This window comes from Haplochromis burtoni, unplaced genomic scaffold (assembly GCF_018398535.1).
Source record: "Haplochromis burtoni strain Fernald_Lab_line unplaced genomic scaffold, NCSU_Asbu1 Contig_349, whole genome shotgun sequence".
NCBI classification, from domain to species: domain Eukaryota; kingdom Metazoa; phylum Chordata; class Actinopteri; order Cichliformes; family Cichlidae; genus Haplochromis; species Haplochromis burtoni.
In genome coordinates this window covers 394,349-409,730 of record NW_024582710.1, presented here as the reverse complement: position 1 = coordinate 409,730, position 15,382 = coordinate 394,349, and the positions used below count along the sequence as shown (strand labels likewise).

Here is a 15,382-nt window from a genome sequence, read left to right as displayed (position 1 = left end):
GTCCTAATCTTCTTCTGTACAATTCAGAACTGGGGTGTAGCACTACTCTTATGTCCATCCACTGAGACCAAAGTCCTGGTGTACTCATAGACAGCTATCGGCACTGTGGCCTCAGTCTTTGATTGGTCAAGTCTCAAATTTCACATTTTCGCCATCATGTTTTAACATTTTTAAACCAGATGTATTAAGCAAATTATTAAGCTGACCTGTAACCAGTGTTGGTCAAGTTACTCAAAAATAGCAATTAGTTACTAATTACTGATTACTTCTCCAAGAAAGTTATACTTTACTGATTACTTATTTTCAAAATGAGTTACTTAATTATTTAGTTACTTTAAAAAACATGATATACAACCTGAATACATAGAAAACAATAGACCTTTCAGCCCAATTTTATTTTCTCTGCATCATATAAAATGTAATCAAATGAAAAAGTCTTTCTTTATGTTTTATTAGTTTTAATCTTTTAACTTTATGCACATTGCATCAAGCAAAAATGAAATTATATGCAGTTGTCTTTGACTTGAAGAAATTTGTTTAACATTTAAACCTATTTTGTGCATATTCCAGCATATAAAATAAAATAATGTTTTTGTGTTTACACTCCCTCTTTGAAATAGATGCAAGTAAAACATAAAATAAATAAATAAAAATAAATAAATAATAAAATAAATAAAATTAAAGATTCAGCAGCTCTGAGTCCTGTCACTTTAAATCTATTTTCACCTGTTTAGCAGGAGTGGGGCTGGTGGAGGTTTGCCCGGTGCAGCAGCGGTCATCACAGCGGGGGTTTCTCTGTGAATTTCACCTTCCTGTGGCAGCGCGGTGCTTGCTCAGTTTTGAAGTTTCATTTTTCGCTGTAGAAAGAAGTTTTCTTTCCACACAGAGTGTAAAGCAGACGCTGATGTTTCTGTCACTTTTTACAGAATCCAACTCAAAGTAATGTTGATACATTGTTGATCTGCACACGTCTGTTGCTGCCACGGACATCGCACACTCGTACGTCATTGTCATGAGACACTCTCACAAACAAAATCACGGTTTAGTAATGCAGTGTGGTTACGAGAAAGTAATGTAATCAAATTACTTACTTGCTTTACTCATTACTTGAAAAAAGTAATTGGATCACAGTAAAGTGTTATTTGTAACGCGTTACTGCCCATATCTGCCTGTAACCAGAGGACACTATTTATGCTCCTATGACAGTAAATTATTAATTCTACTTTTCCCTTTAGGAAAATGCTGTTAACCAATCATTCGACTGAAATCGTGGCCAGAGTTTAAGATGTTTGGCAGTACAGTGTACCCGTGTGCATAAATGTGATTTATTTGCCAGTGAAAGAATGAAGAGCTTCAGTAAAAACAAAAAGCATGTGTTCACAGTGAGCGCAGATCTGTAGCCTGTGCTCCCGCCGAGGGATTCACATAGCAGAAAAGTAGGGCTGGGTATCGTCACTGACTTCTAGAATCGATTCGATTCACAAGGTCCTGAATCGATTCAATTCAATTTGATTCAATTCAATTTGATTCAATTCGATTTGAATCTGGGAAATTTTGCCTCAGACAGTCAGAAATATTATAATTCAGATCAGTACATTTACATATTTTTGTATCTATAAAAAGGAAGCTGACACTTTCCAGACTTTATCAAAGGTGTGAGCATCACAGCAGAGGCCTTTGTGTCAAAGCAGCTGAGGATAAAACACAGAAAAACATGAAGGTGATTTTCCTGCCTGGGATTTTATAAAAATATTCTGCAGTAGATCAAAAACGAAAGAAAACCATTAATCAACTTATGAACATTACTTTTGAGTTTCCGGCGTTTTTTTTAGAGACACAGCGTTTTGCATTTTGTATAATTTTAAAAAGTTTAAATTTGTTCAGAAGCCTGTTGAACGGCAGAAATTAGGTTTTCTTTTCGGAAGTAAGTAAAAGTAGGAAAAAACCATTGGCCGACAGCTTGTAAATAATGGTAGACTTGTGCGTAACAAGCAAGCGAATAAAGCAGAAAACAGATTTCGGGGATAGACGGGAAACTGTTCTTGAAATACAGAGAGAGAGAGAGAGCTGTGCATGAAATGCTGGTTGGTCAATATTGTTTGGAGAGAGATCAAACTAACAGCTTTAGAATCAGCGCAAAAAGGGCGTAAACACAAAGCTCGACCCGCCGAAACATCAGAATCAGCGAGCTGTCGGCTTTCAGCCCCGACCGTGTCCATGCCGTCGGGTGAGAAAGGCGCCATCTCACTGATTCTGATCCGTCGACGGGTCGAGCTTTGTGTTTACGTCTTTGTGCAGAAGCCTGTTGCTGCTCTCATTTACTGTTTTAAATGTTTGGTGGTTGTTGAAATTTTGTGAGGTTTCACCTGAGATTCTGGAATTTTGGGCAAAATACATTTATATATAAAAAAATCGATTCAGGATTTTAATGAATCGATATCACGTTATCCAAGCCAGAATCGATTTTAATCGATGAATCGATTATTAAAACCCCACCCTACAGAAAAGCAATACTCATTTATCACCAGAGGCTCTCCGTCGTCACTTAATGCAGTAACCATGGCTACCACTGCATGTGGTCATGCTGCAGCAATGTGCAATGGAATTTCTCTATCTGCCTACTTTTGTTCAGTGTGGCAGACGTGGTTGTTCTGCAAAGGATTTCAATTTGTGTTCAAATGAGAGTGTGTCAGTGTGTTCGCTGCTGTGTCAGTGGAAAAGTGGATGAACTGAAAGAAGGGATTCATACTCAGAAAATTCCTCTGTTGAGTTGGGAGGTTGGTTGAGATTTGACATGGACTGAATGTAAAGCAGCAGGACACCCTTAGACGATGATGAGACTGGCTGTCATGAATATTGTGAGGAAAAATGAGAAAAAGAAAAGTGTGTGCTCATTTGTTGGTTGCAAATCAAAATTTCTCATTCTTCCACATCCTGAAGGTGTTCTACAGAATATTGGGATTTCATAACTGCAGAGGCTCGAATTCACTGTTTGAGTGAGAACTAGTTTGAGATGATTGGAGCTTTGTGGGAAGGTGTGTTGTCCAGCTGGAAGCATCCATCAGAAAATGGGTATACTGAAGTCACAAAGAAATTGACACGGTCAGCAACAACACTCAGGTAGGCTGTGACATTTAAATGATGTCTGTGGTGAAATGTGAGAAGTCAGATGCATTGCAACTTAAGACAACACCAGCTATCTCTTCCTACGAAGATGGTCATTTGTTGAGGTGAATGCTCATGTATCTGTAGCTCTCCATTAATGCTACGTCTTCTCCCAGAATGGAAATGTGTTCACTTTGTCATAAAAGTTATCACCATTTCCTTTGTCTCTGCCACATTTTGGAGGAGGTACCACCCCACTGCACAGTGTGGTCCAACAGTTCCCTATACTCTGTCTCCTCCTCACTCCCGTCAGCCAAGAAGATGAAAATGAAGCTGCGGTTCACACAGGCTCACAACTGGACAATAGAAAATGATCTGATGAGTCTCGATTTCTGCTGTTATGTTCAGATGAGGAATTCAGAAACATGTAAACATGTGAATACAAGGATCCATCCATCCTGGTTTGCACCAACAGTTCAGGCTGTAAAGATGTGGGGGCTTTGGGCCCCTTAGGACCAAATAAGCATCAGTTAAACACTACAGTCTACCCGAGTATTGTTGCTGACCACGTCCACCCCTTTATGAAAAGAGTGGACCCATCGTCTTCCAGCAGGATAATGTCCCACGTCAAAAAGCTCAAATCATCTGAGAATGTTGTTTTTGAACATGTCAATGAGTTTACTGCACCGAAATCTCTGAGGGATGTTTGAATTTGTGCCATGAAGAATTAAGGTAGTTCTGAAGGCAAAGGGGGTGTCCGACCTGGTATTAGCACGGTGTCTCAGCAGCTGGATAGTGTAGTGGTAAGACTACACACCTTTTGGAGTGGTAATCGCATGTTCAATTCCCACCTGGTATCCAGTAAGGGTCCTGGCTAGATCCCCCATGCTAAAAAAACCAAGCCCTGGAATGGCGCAGCTAGGTCTTCAGCTTGGACACAAGCATTTCACTACATGTTGTACTCTGTATGATTGTGTACGTGACAAATAAAGTTTGTTTGTGTATCTAATAGTGGGTTTCTCAGGTTGGACCACCTTGTTTCTAACAGGTGGAATGCATCTACTTGAGCTATCATGTCAGTAATGTTACAACTGAATAGAAACATCTCACGGCAGTGTCCTATATTTCAAAAATTCAGTTTATAATACATTGTGTTTATTTTTCCTCCTTACATGACATTTCACAGGCTCAGTGCCCGCTAGGAGGAAATTCTTATAACAATCCCAAGTTAAAAGAATTTTAAAAAGTGTACTGGAATAAAATGTGTGTGGTCATTCCCAGTATCTCTCAAACAATTATGGCTCTTTGCATCTCTGTCCTTCCTCTGCTGTCTTTCTCTCTGCAGACCATGCAAGCGGCACGATGCCCGACAGACGAGCTGTCGCTGACTAACTGTGCCGTGGTGAGTGAGAAGGATCTGCAGTCAGGACAGTGAGTACTTCCTATTACCTAATCACCGTCGCATTTATCAATCTGAGCACACACCCGGGCATCTCTCCAATCAGTTTTCCAAATACCCACCTGACCGCCCACTTTATCACCCATTATTCATCCTGGAGACGACAGCAAGTGACTTGCAGTGGATGATTATCATTTCACTTTATTATGCAACAATGATAAGTAAAGCTGCAGGAATCTGATGAAAATCTGCACTCAGGTCAAACTGAAGATTCTGTTGTCTGCCATGGGGCAAGAGGTGGGTCACATCCTGTACAGGTCTTCACTTTGGGGCTATCCTGGAGCTTCTGAGGTTATCATAGGTGTGAATTCTAACCCTAACCCTGTGATGACTCAGAACTCAGAAGGTTAAAATCTACACATCTAATACACAGTTCATTGTGTTGCTTTTAAAAAGGGTAACATCTGATGTGATCCTCAGTCCATCCATCCATCCATTCGCTTCCCCCTATCCTTTTTCAGGGTCGCTGGGGGCCGGAGCCTATCCCAGTTGTCTTAGGGCGAGAGGCAGGCTACACCCTGGACAGGTCACCAGTCTGTCGCAGGGCTTCATAAGTAAAACAATGAAGAATCTGTAGTACATGAAAGACTCTTCCCATTTGTTGGTTGTGTGTGGTGAACCAATAAGGCTGCTCTATCAAGAGATACCTAAAAGTGTGAGAACATGGAAGGTAAAGGCCAGGGCGCTGGAGCTGGTGATGCTCCCTGATTTATGGTCCAAGTTCTTCTCTGTCAATGACTGTTGACCACGTAATGAAACTAGGGGAGGGTTTTCTTTGTATTTTGGGGTCTGTAATTATTGCCAGTGAAATCCACAACAGTGGGAACGTCGAGTGTCAAACACAGCAGATACAGCTGCGTTGTTTCGTGCGTAATTTTGTCTCTCATTGTCGCACTCACCTCAGTCTTGTTGGGTGGCATTGAGGCATTCTTCACAGTCCTCCTTATATTCATTTTTTGTGTGTGTTTGCATCATTTTGCACTTCTTGATAAGCATTTCGACTCTTCGCCTGTCATGTGATTCTTGCTGCATTTGGCATTTTAAAGTGAGAGACAGCAGATCAGTTCAGCAGAAGCAATAAATTTAAAAAAAGAAAATTAAAGAAAAAAAAATCACAAACCACATACAGATACCAGTGAATCATACTATGCTTTTTGACATATATAGTGGGATGCAAAAGTTTGGGCAGCCTTGTTCATAGTCATTATTTTCCTGTATAAATCGTTGGTTGTTACAATAAAATGTCAGTTAAATATGTTAAATGGCCTGTATTTATATAGCGCTTTACATATCCAGTCGTCCACCCATTTACACACACACTGGTGATGGCAGCTACATTGTAGCCACAGCCACCCTGGGGCGCACTGACAGAGGTGAGGCTGCCCTCTGACCACCACCAGTAGGCAACGGGTGAAGAGTCTTGCCAAAGGACACAACGACCGAGACCGTCTAAGCTGGGGCTCGAACCGGCAACCTTCCGATTACAAGGCAAACTCCCAACTCTTGAGCCACAACTGCCCTAATATAAAATATATCATATAGGAGACACACACAGTGATATTTAAGAAGTGAAATGAAGTTTATTGGATTTACAGAAAGTGTGCAATAATTGTTTAAACAAAATCGGACAGGTGCATAAATTTGGGCACCACATAAAAAGAAATGAAATCAATATTTAGTAGATCCGCCTTTTGCAGAAATTCCAGCCTCTAAACGCTTCCTGTAGGTTCCAATGAGAGTCTGGATTGTGGTTGAAGGTATTTTGGACCATTCCTCTTTACAAAACATCTCTAGTTCATTCAGGTTTGATGGCTTCCGAGCATGGACAGCTCTCTTTAACTCACACAACAGATGTTCAATAATATTCAGGTCTGGGCTGAGATGGCCATTCCAGAACGTTGTACTTGTTCCTCTGCATGAAAGCCTTAGTGGATTTTGAGCAGTGTTTCAGGTCGTTGTCTTGTTGAAAGATCCAGCCCCGGCACAGTTTCAGCTTTGTCACTAATTCCTGGACATTGGTCTCCAGAATCTGCTGATACTGAGTGGAATCCATGTGTCCCTCAACTTTGACAAGATTCCCAGTCCCTGCACTGGCCACACAGCCCCACAGCATGATGGAACCAGCACCATATTTTACTGTAGGTAGCAAGTGTTTTTCTTTTTCCTCCATGCATAACACCCCTTGTTATGCCCAAATAACTTTTCATTTCATCAGTCCACAGCACCTTATTCCAGAATGAAGCTGGTTTGTCCAAATGTGCTTTAGCAAACCTCAAGCAGCCCTGTTTGTGCTGTGGGCGGAGAAAAGGCTTCCTCTGCATCACTCTCACATGCAGCATCTCCTTGTGTAAAGTGCACCGAATGGTTGAACGATGCACAGCGACTCCATCTGCTGCAAGATGATGTTGTAGGTCTTTGGTGCTGGTCTGTGGGTTGACTCTGACTGTTCTCACCATTCGTCGCTTCTGTCTATCCAAGATTTTTCTTGGTCTGCCACTTCCAGCCTTAACTTGAACTGAGCTTGTGGTCTATCATTTTCCTCAATATGTTCCTCACTGTGGAAACAGACGGCTTTCTATATCCTTCCCCTAAACCATGATGGTGAATAATCTTTGTCTTCAGGTCATCTGAGAGTTGTTTTGAGACCCCCATGTTGCCACTCTTCAGAGAAAATTAAAAGCGGAGGGAAACTTACAACTGACTCCCTTAAATACTCTTTCTCATTACTGGATTCACCTGTATATGTAGGTCAGGGGTCACTGAGGTTACCAAGCCAATTTGAGTTCCAATAATCAGTCCTAAAGGGTTTGGAATCAATAAAATGACAACAGTGCCCAAAATTATGCAGCTGCCTGATTTTGTTTAAACAATTATTGCACACTTTCTGTAAATCCAATGAACTTCATTTCACTTCTCAAATATCACTGTGTGTGTCTCCTATATGATATATTTAACTGACATTTTTTATTGTAACAACCAACGATTTATACAGGAAAATAATGACTATGAACAAGGCTGCCCAAACTTTTGCATCCCACTGTACAATAATTACATATTTCAGCATCTGCAACCTTTATTTATTTACAATGCACGAGAGAAAAGCGCTTGGCTGGTTTAGACTGAGAGGGCAGATTGCTCTTAGCGATAGACGGAGTAAAGGGATGCAATGTGTCAGCCAATAGTCATCGTAATAGAGGCTTGCTTGTATAAGTGAGCACCAGGGGCACAGGAGATGGTTGACTGAAGGTGAGCAGGCTGAGGTTTGAAGGAGTGCGGTGGAGAGTGGGCAGACAGGTATGATCCTGCAGTGGCTCAGTTTTTCCAGAGGGCAGGTGAAGAAAGAATTCACTTGAAGGTGAGAAGTTCAAGAACCATTAAGAAGATCAACTGGGAATAAAAAGGATTAAGTCACACTGACGTTGGCCAAGTTATCCCTGTAATGGAGACAATGATCTTGTAGAGAACTGCTGCAACAGCCACTACTTAAATATCCGGTAGGGATAAAGGAGAATGACAAACAGGAGTGCGGGAGCAAGCACTGGAAATACAGCTCTGCCCACAGTTCTACCTGCTGCAAGAGAAAGAGAAGCTCCAACCGGCCCACAGTCCTAACAGCACCGTTTAATGTCTGACTGTTAACAAGTTCATGTGAGGTGGCAGAGCTGGGATCCTCCAGGCTTGGAGGCCATGGGCTCCATTCTTTTGCTATCTCAGAGTTGCTATCTGAAAAAATCTAAATAACCTTAAAGACACCTTCAGCTTCAACTTGAGCAATAACTATAAACATGTAATGTAAGATAAAAATTGTAATCCAATCTCTCTCCACAGACATGTGAGTGTGAAGACCACACCCAACCACAAGTATGTGTTTACAGTCAAGACCCACCACACTGTGGCTGCAGGAAGCATCGCCTTCAGCCTGCCACAGGTACACACATGCAAAAACTCGCAGACTTGTTAAGTACGCGTTAGCCACATGCTCAGGCTTTTCTTCTTTGTTTTTTCTCTCCTGTAGAGGAAATGGGCTGGTCTCTCCATAGGTCAGGAGGTGGAAGGTATGAAATGCGCTTCTCTGATTGCTGATTTTGATGTTTAAGAATACCAACTCAAAACCTCTGTAGTTACTGTTGTCAAGCTTTCAGCTGCTGCATATAGATGCACTCGTAAATTAAGACAGTTTACTTTCTGTGATAAATACGGACTTTTCAAGACAAACAGGCAGCAAGTCATTAATGTAAAACTCCATTTTATTCAAATATAATATGTTAGGCACTAAGATTACATATTGCATTTTCAAATGAACTAAGTTGGTTTTGCAGACTTTTCTCGGGTAATGTAAGTAATCTCAGGCACACAATAAAGTGCAGGACAGGGTGGTGTCTGCACTGCAGTTCCTTAAGCTGTATTTTATGCTGAAATTAGAAGCATGTGATGTTAAACGTCCTTTTTTTAAAAGCTCCTTGAGCTCCCAGAGCTAATAATGTTAGCATAATAGCAGTTGTCCTATTAGATTGTTACAGATATTCTTGCATTTATTATTATTATTATTATGTAGTTCTAGAAATCACTGAGGCAGTTATATAGTAGCATTGGCCTGTTAGCTTGTTAAAGATCACTGCAGCTAAACAGTTAAGAACTGTGACACATGTTGAAAAAATAAATGAAAACGTTTCATTAACCATTTACAGCCGATCGGAGCGGCACGCTCTGTTTTGCGTAACTATTTTTAAATCCCGGTAGCTCTGCAACCACGTAAGCTAGCGCAAAAAATTTTTTTGCATATGAAACCGGAGGAGTTGTACTTGCATCTTATGCCATCAGCTTGTCCTAGGTCACAGTTTCCTTCCACATAAAGCTTTGCAAAAACTGCATAAAAAGCGCTTGCAGGAACAAAAACATAATATTCCAGAAACACGCTTTACCGATCCAATCAGCTGGTCATAACACTTCCTACGTTGGAATAGACGTCAGCGCGAACTTTTGCATTTCCGCCATTACCTGCCCGAAACCGGAAGTGACGTCATTTTCGCGGAAATGTAGTCTTTTTTACTATCAGGGCCTCAGGGCCTATACTCGTCTTTTTAAAAGTTATCTTTGACTTCATGACTTCCTGTGTAGTTTCTGGGATGCTTACGACTCATATTGCACTGCTGGAAATAGTTTATTTTGATGCATATGCTGCTTTTTTGCAAATTTGCAGTATAATATTTATTTTCGTTTTTCCTGCAGTATATAAAAATTGGTGTATTTCAAAAATAAAACTATGAAGACACTCAAAATAAATTTCCTGTGGTGGGAAACTATTTTGTGCAACTTTTTTGTATTTACAGTTTTGAGGGATAAGCCTCTTAAATTTCTCTAACTAGAAATGTATGTTAAAAAAACAAAAACGATTTTCAATTTTTTTGTAGTTTATTGCACTTTTTTGCAATTTATGTAATTACTATGCACTTAATGAATACATATTATTAAAATCTGGGCTATAATGGTTGTATTGATGTATAGCAACTTGAAATGCTCCCAAAAATGGCTCCACAGCATGTAAAAATATAATATAAGCTCTGGCGGACTTGGTTCTATGGTAGGTTAACTTCTTGTGCTTTTTTCCCATATTTGAGAATTATAAGACAAATACATTTTTAAATCTTTGCTTTCATTTCTTGTGCAGGCCACTTGGGCTTTAATGCCTAAGCATGTAGCTTAATTGCTACAGTTAAAATTGGACAGTTTACCTTTAGGATGGGGCTTTGCAAACTATTAATAATGTCAAATACTGCAAATTGTTCCTATTTAAAAAAATCTATTAGAATCTCTTCTGTAATGGTTTATTATTAGTTGTTCATTTATATCCTCGTGTGTTACATACATCTGCTGTGACCAGCGGCAGCTTTTACTTTTAGATTCATTGTTTTTTAGGGTTTGTTATAAAAATCCAAAGCAGATTTTGACTCATTAACCTAAATATGATAGTAATTGTAGCCTTGTTTGTCCAATCAGTGGCCAACTACAATTTTGACAAGTCCAAGCAGTGCATTGGCGCCATGACAATCGAAATCGACTTCTTGCAGAAGAAGAGTACTGACTCCTCTCCCTACGACTCAGACAAGATGGCCGCCGAGTTCATCCAGCAGTTCAACAACCAGGCCTTCTCTGTCACCCAGCAGGTTTTTATTTCCATGCCTCAAAGTGTCAGACTCACACACATATCGATATTCAGAGGCATAACATTTGACTTTTGATGTACCATCATCTGCTTTCCTGTCTTTCAGCTAGTGTTTAGTTTCTGTGACAAGCTGTTTGGCTTGGTGGTAAAGGATATTGAGGCCATGGATGCCAGCATCCTCAAAGGAGAACCAGCGTCTGGAAAGAAACAGCAAAAGGTACTGAGTCACAATAACAAGATCAGCCAAATTATCCCAGGGAAAGTAAAGTAAATCAGGGTTTTGATGTAGAGGCTCTGAGTTATACAGCTTGGAAATCGCTTATTGGTAAAAACAGGAACTGAGCAGTAACAGCCTGGTTGTTACTGGAAGTGCCTGCAGTTAGGGCTCGTTTAGTGGGGACGGGAGTCTGGATGTGAGTCAGTCCTGGCACCTGCGGGACTTTGTTGTTTGTGCTGGACTAACGCATTACGCTTTCATAATTAAACTCCAGGGAGGAAGCTTGAAATTGATTTGCATTTGAGAAATGAAGCCCTACTCATAATATTACCTCCTCCACAAAGGAGGTTATGTTTTTGGAATGATGATTTTTTTATGTACTTTTATCTCAATGCAGTGTGCACAAATATAGTTAGACAAATAGAATAGACAAATTGAATTGTGCAGAGACTGAAAGCATGAAGAAGTGCAAAGTTTGTTGTTTTAATCAAAAATCTGTGTTGTTTGCAAATTATGCAAAAAAAATCCCTTTTAACTTTATTTCCAAGAAAGACGTGGGACTTCATCTCGTCAAGCTGTAGTCAAACCCCGCAGTGACAGCGCTGCGAGAATTTATGGATAAGGTGTCTAAATGAATTGTTGAGTTTCCTTTGTAAACACATTAGAGAGAATGTTACACCTCAAAGCTGTATTTCACATATAAAGAGTGTTGATTCACTGTGTTCACTGAGGCCATCACAATCTTCCTGGTCTTGCATTACTACTGCAAAACAAGTCAAAGGTTGAATAACTGTCACAAGCTGCCAGGCTTACACCAAAACGTTCTGAAAAAGCTGTTCTAAATGCTAAGAAGTAACAACTTGAGCTGGAAACTGTAACAGCAGGACTGGCTATTTAGGGACATAAAGATTTGCATGATATTCCAAACCCTCCATGAAATGAAAGAGGAAAACAACTGAGAGAAAACAAAGTGCTAAACAAAGCTTTAAAATTAAAGTGTTTCTGCAGAACAGCAGTTATTGAATTAAATGTAGTGCATTTAAATTCTTTTACTTTTTTTTCTAGACTTTTTGGTTTGAAAATGTCTTAAACTACAAGTCACATTCACCTGTTCACACTCGTGACACACTGGGGCAATATTGGGTCGACTTTCTTCCCCAATAACATTCTGACCCACTGCACCTACTGCCCCAAGATAGTGACTGAAGTATATTGCAAAGCCATACAACTCACCCAGATTCTTCTCAGATTCTTGTGGCGATCACAACTGTGTGTTAGAAAAGTAGAAGATGCTGCAGCTCTGGTGTCATATCCTCTCCTGTTTATAGTGTGCAGACCTTTTCCCTGCAATGTGCACAAGACAGTGTGGATTGAATAAATAGAAAAGCATTAAATCATTTTTAACTGGGCATCTTCCTAAATAAGTAGTGGATGAAGGGGAGGAACTGAAACTTGCACACAATTAACACTGTGTTGTAACAATGATTTCAAGTTAAACACCTTGCTCAGTAAAAGCAGAACCATTAACCTTTCAGTACCTAAAGAGACGATAATAAAGAAGAACAAGTATCTGGACTTTAATGGGGATGCCAGACCTGTTGAAAGATCTCCAGCCATACAATGATATACTGAAACAAACCTGTTTCAATTTAAATTCAATTTAAGAGACAAAACTCTCACCAGGAGAGTTCACTTTTGATGTGAGCTCCATTTATTATTCATTGTCATCCACATTAAAGCTAATCCCACAAAAACTAACATGAATGAGGCTTGGATGGGACACAAAGATCAAGAGAGTTAAGCAATTAATAAACTCAAACCTGTGATTATTCCCAAATTGGAACTTACCGCTGCCATAGTAGCTCTGCTCATAGACCAGGTGACTGAGGAGGAAAATGAGCTTCCACTGTTGTTATTTGGAAATGCAAAAAAAAGGAAAAAAATGAGACATGGTCATTCCCGACCTTTGTCACCAACAGGGTTTTTGTAATGGGATCTTTTTTGATGTCATAAGACTCTGAGTGAATATACATGACGTTTATATTCAATCCAGTTTTATTTATATATTACCAAATCATAACAGCAGTTATGTCAAGGTGGGTTTTTTACCACAAGGTAAAGACCCTACAGTAATACAGAAGCAACCCTAACAATCAGACGACCCCCTTTGAGCAAGCACTTGGTTAAAGTGGAAAGGAAAAACTCCATTTTAACTGGAAGAAACCTTCAGCAGAACCAGGGTCAAAGAGCAGCAGGCATCTGTCATGACTGGTTGGGAATAAAGGGAGGGAGGCAAAGTAAAACATGCATGAATCCAGCTGATTCTATATCACGTCTCCATGTGTTTGAGATAAAGTGTAGCTACAGGTGCTGGAGAGTCAAAGATAAAGATTTGACTCTGACAGGAAACCATTAGATATGAAGATATATTTTAATAAATGTTACCACAATGACTCTGAAAGAATGCACCAGTGCAAGCAAGAAGCTGCTGATGACACAAGAGAGCTGCTGTATGGCTTCTACCTTTAGCACATTTACTACATGTGTTTTTGGAAAGTATGTCTTTTAAAAACAAAAGCAATTCTAGAACAAAGTTGTTTTGATAGTGCCCGAAGGTAAAACTATATGTAATCACTGGGGCAGGTTTGTGGGAACCTGTAACACAACCACAGAATTGCTAGCAAGTTCAAAAATGAAACTAATAAAGTTCCCTATGATCTGAACTGTTAACGTTGTCCTATGTTACTGATAGGCTATGGTCGCTAAGCTAAGCCTGTTAGCTAACGCTTGCGCTGGTACACAAAGCAGGTACATGAATTTACCTTATGGTTAGACCAGGGGTTTCCACGCAAAAGAAAACACTGAGCCGCAAATACTTTCTGACATCTAAAATGAAGATAACACTATATATATTGTTTTTTACTTTTATGCTTTGTGTGAACAACTAAGGTGTGTTGCTTATGACATCCATGAAGTGCTACAGAGAAAATTTTATTTATGTAATTAACACATTTTGAACTCTTAAAGAAATATAACAAAAGGAAAGATGCTGAACTAAAAGGACCCAGCAAACAAAAACTGTTGTGAGCCGCCCTTATATCACCTTTGTGCTTTTGGAGCCTTGACCCGACTTTTAAAAACTAACTGGAAAAAAGCACTATGCAGCTAAAAACTGAAAAATAGATATTTGCAAAATTCTGCCTAAATATGTATTTTACCTGGTTAATGTGTGTGGCGGGGCGTGGTCTGCAGCGCCGCTGCTGGGGAGGCGACGCACCTGAGCGGAACCCGCAATCACGCCTCAACGTCTGTGCTATCTATGCTGTTGCGTTGGTGTGTGTCGGGCTGTGAGCTGTAAAGCTACAGCCGGCTGTGTGCGTACAGCAACAGTGTGTGAAAAGTGGTTAATATAGAGATGCTGAAAAGCGTGTTCATGCAAACATCGTCGGGTCTGCCGTGATATGTTTACAATAAGACTTCTGCTCCTGAACCTCTGCGCACAGCCTCTGCAGATCAGGGATATGCGAAGTCAGTTTACGCAGGACTGTAAGCTGTCGTCTGTGAGGCGTGAGCGCTGTTTGTTTGTAACATAGTTCACGGTGGAGCTGCTGACATAATGTAGATCCGAAGATCCATAACTGGCCTACCTGGGGTTGAAAGTCTCGATAAATGCAGGCGTTTCGGCGGGTACACCGGCTTCCGCGAGTGTGACGCTTATTTTGAGCGATGAAAAAATAATAGAATATAATTTTATTTTTATATTTCAAAATCACAATAATCTTCCAATTTAGAAGTACAAGTTAAAAAGAACTAACATAAATAAAATACACTTGCCGACCCCTGGGTTAGACCTTTATCAAGCATGTAACTCAACATAACAAAGAATATGGACTTTTTTTCTTTGACTTTGGCTTCCTGTTTGGATTCATGTGAAGCGTAATCCACTTATTGTTTGTATGATGTCTTTTATGTGCTGTAATTGCTGTATTTATCTGTCTGTATCTGTGCTTTTACGCTCTTACGTTGTCTCCACCGGATATCACAGAATACTGACATTCAGGAGATCTCTCCCAGCTAATGTTTTAATGGGAGGAGAGGCACGGATGTATTATCAGAAAATGTAAAAGATAAATGGAAGAAGAGTGATCTCTGGGTAATGGATGGCAATTTGTGTCAATAATCACCACAGATTTGAAAAGTAAATAAATACAACACATCAAGATTTTATCCTGGCAGATGTCCTAATACCAATCGAAATATAGCTTTTTAAACTTGTGAGGTCTGCATTGGCATCAGTAACAGCCCCAGCCCTAACTGTAACCCTAAAACTCAGGAGTTTTTAAAAAGAGTTTAAATCATATGTTCTGATAGCATCACTGATGACTACTTACAGTGGGGCAAAAAAGTATTTAGTCAGCCACCGATTGTGCAAGTTCCC

The 15,382-nt window shown here is 40.0% G+C and overlaps 1 protein-coding gene and 1 long non-coding RNA gene across 4 annotated transcripts in view; one reads left to right on the top strand and one right to left on the bottom strand.

Moving 5' to 3' along the window:
- Positions 1–15,382, top strand: part of LOC102297066 (vesicle-fusing ATPase) — an 89,247-nt gene that overhangs the window by 47,319 nt on the left and 26,546 nt on the right. For all 3 annotated transcript variants that reach the window (XM_014340307.2, XM_005942985.3, XM_014340308.2), the window contains 5 exons: positions 4,451–4,536; positions 8,393–8,492; positions 8,580–8,619; positions 10,562–10,728; positions 10,834–10,944. In XM_014340307.2, the coding sequence (XP_014195793.1) occupies positions 4,451–4,536; positions 8,393–8,492; positions 8,580–8,619; positions 10,562–10,728; positions 10,834–10,944 (504 nt within the window). The remainder of the gene's footprint in view (positions 1–4,450; positions 4,537–8,392; positions 8,493–8,579; positions 8,620–10,561; positions 10,729–10,833; positions 10,945–15,382) is intronic.
- On the bottom strand, positions 12,180–14,267 carry LOC102296851. Its single transcript, XR_317097.2, has 3 exons — positions 14,163–14,267; positions 12,793–12,850; positions 12,180–12,288 (listed from the first exon to the last, which is right to left on the bottom strand). It is a non-coding gene; the product is annotated as an uncharacterized LOC102296851 (long non-coding RNA).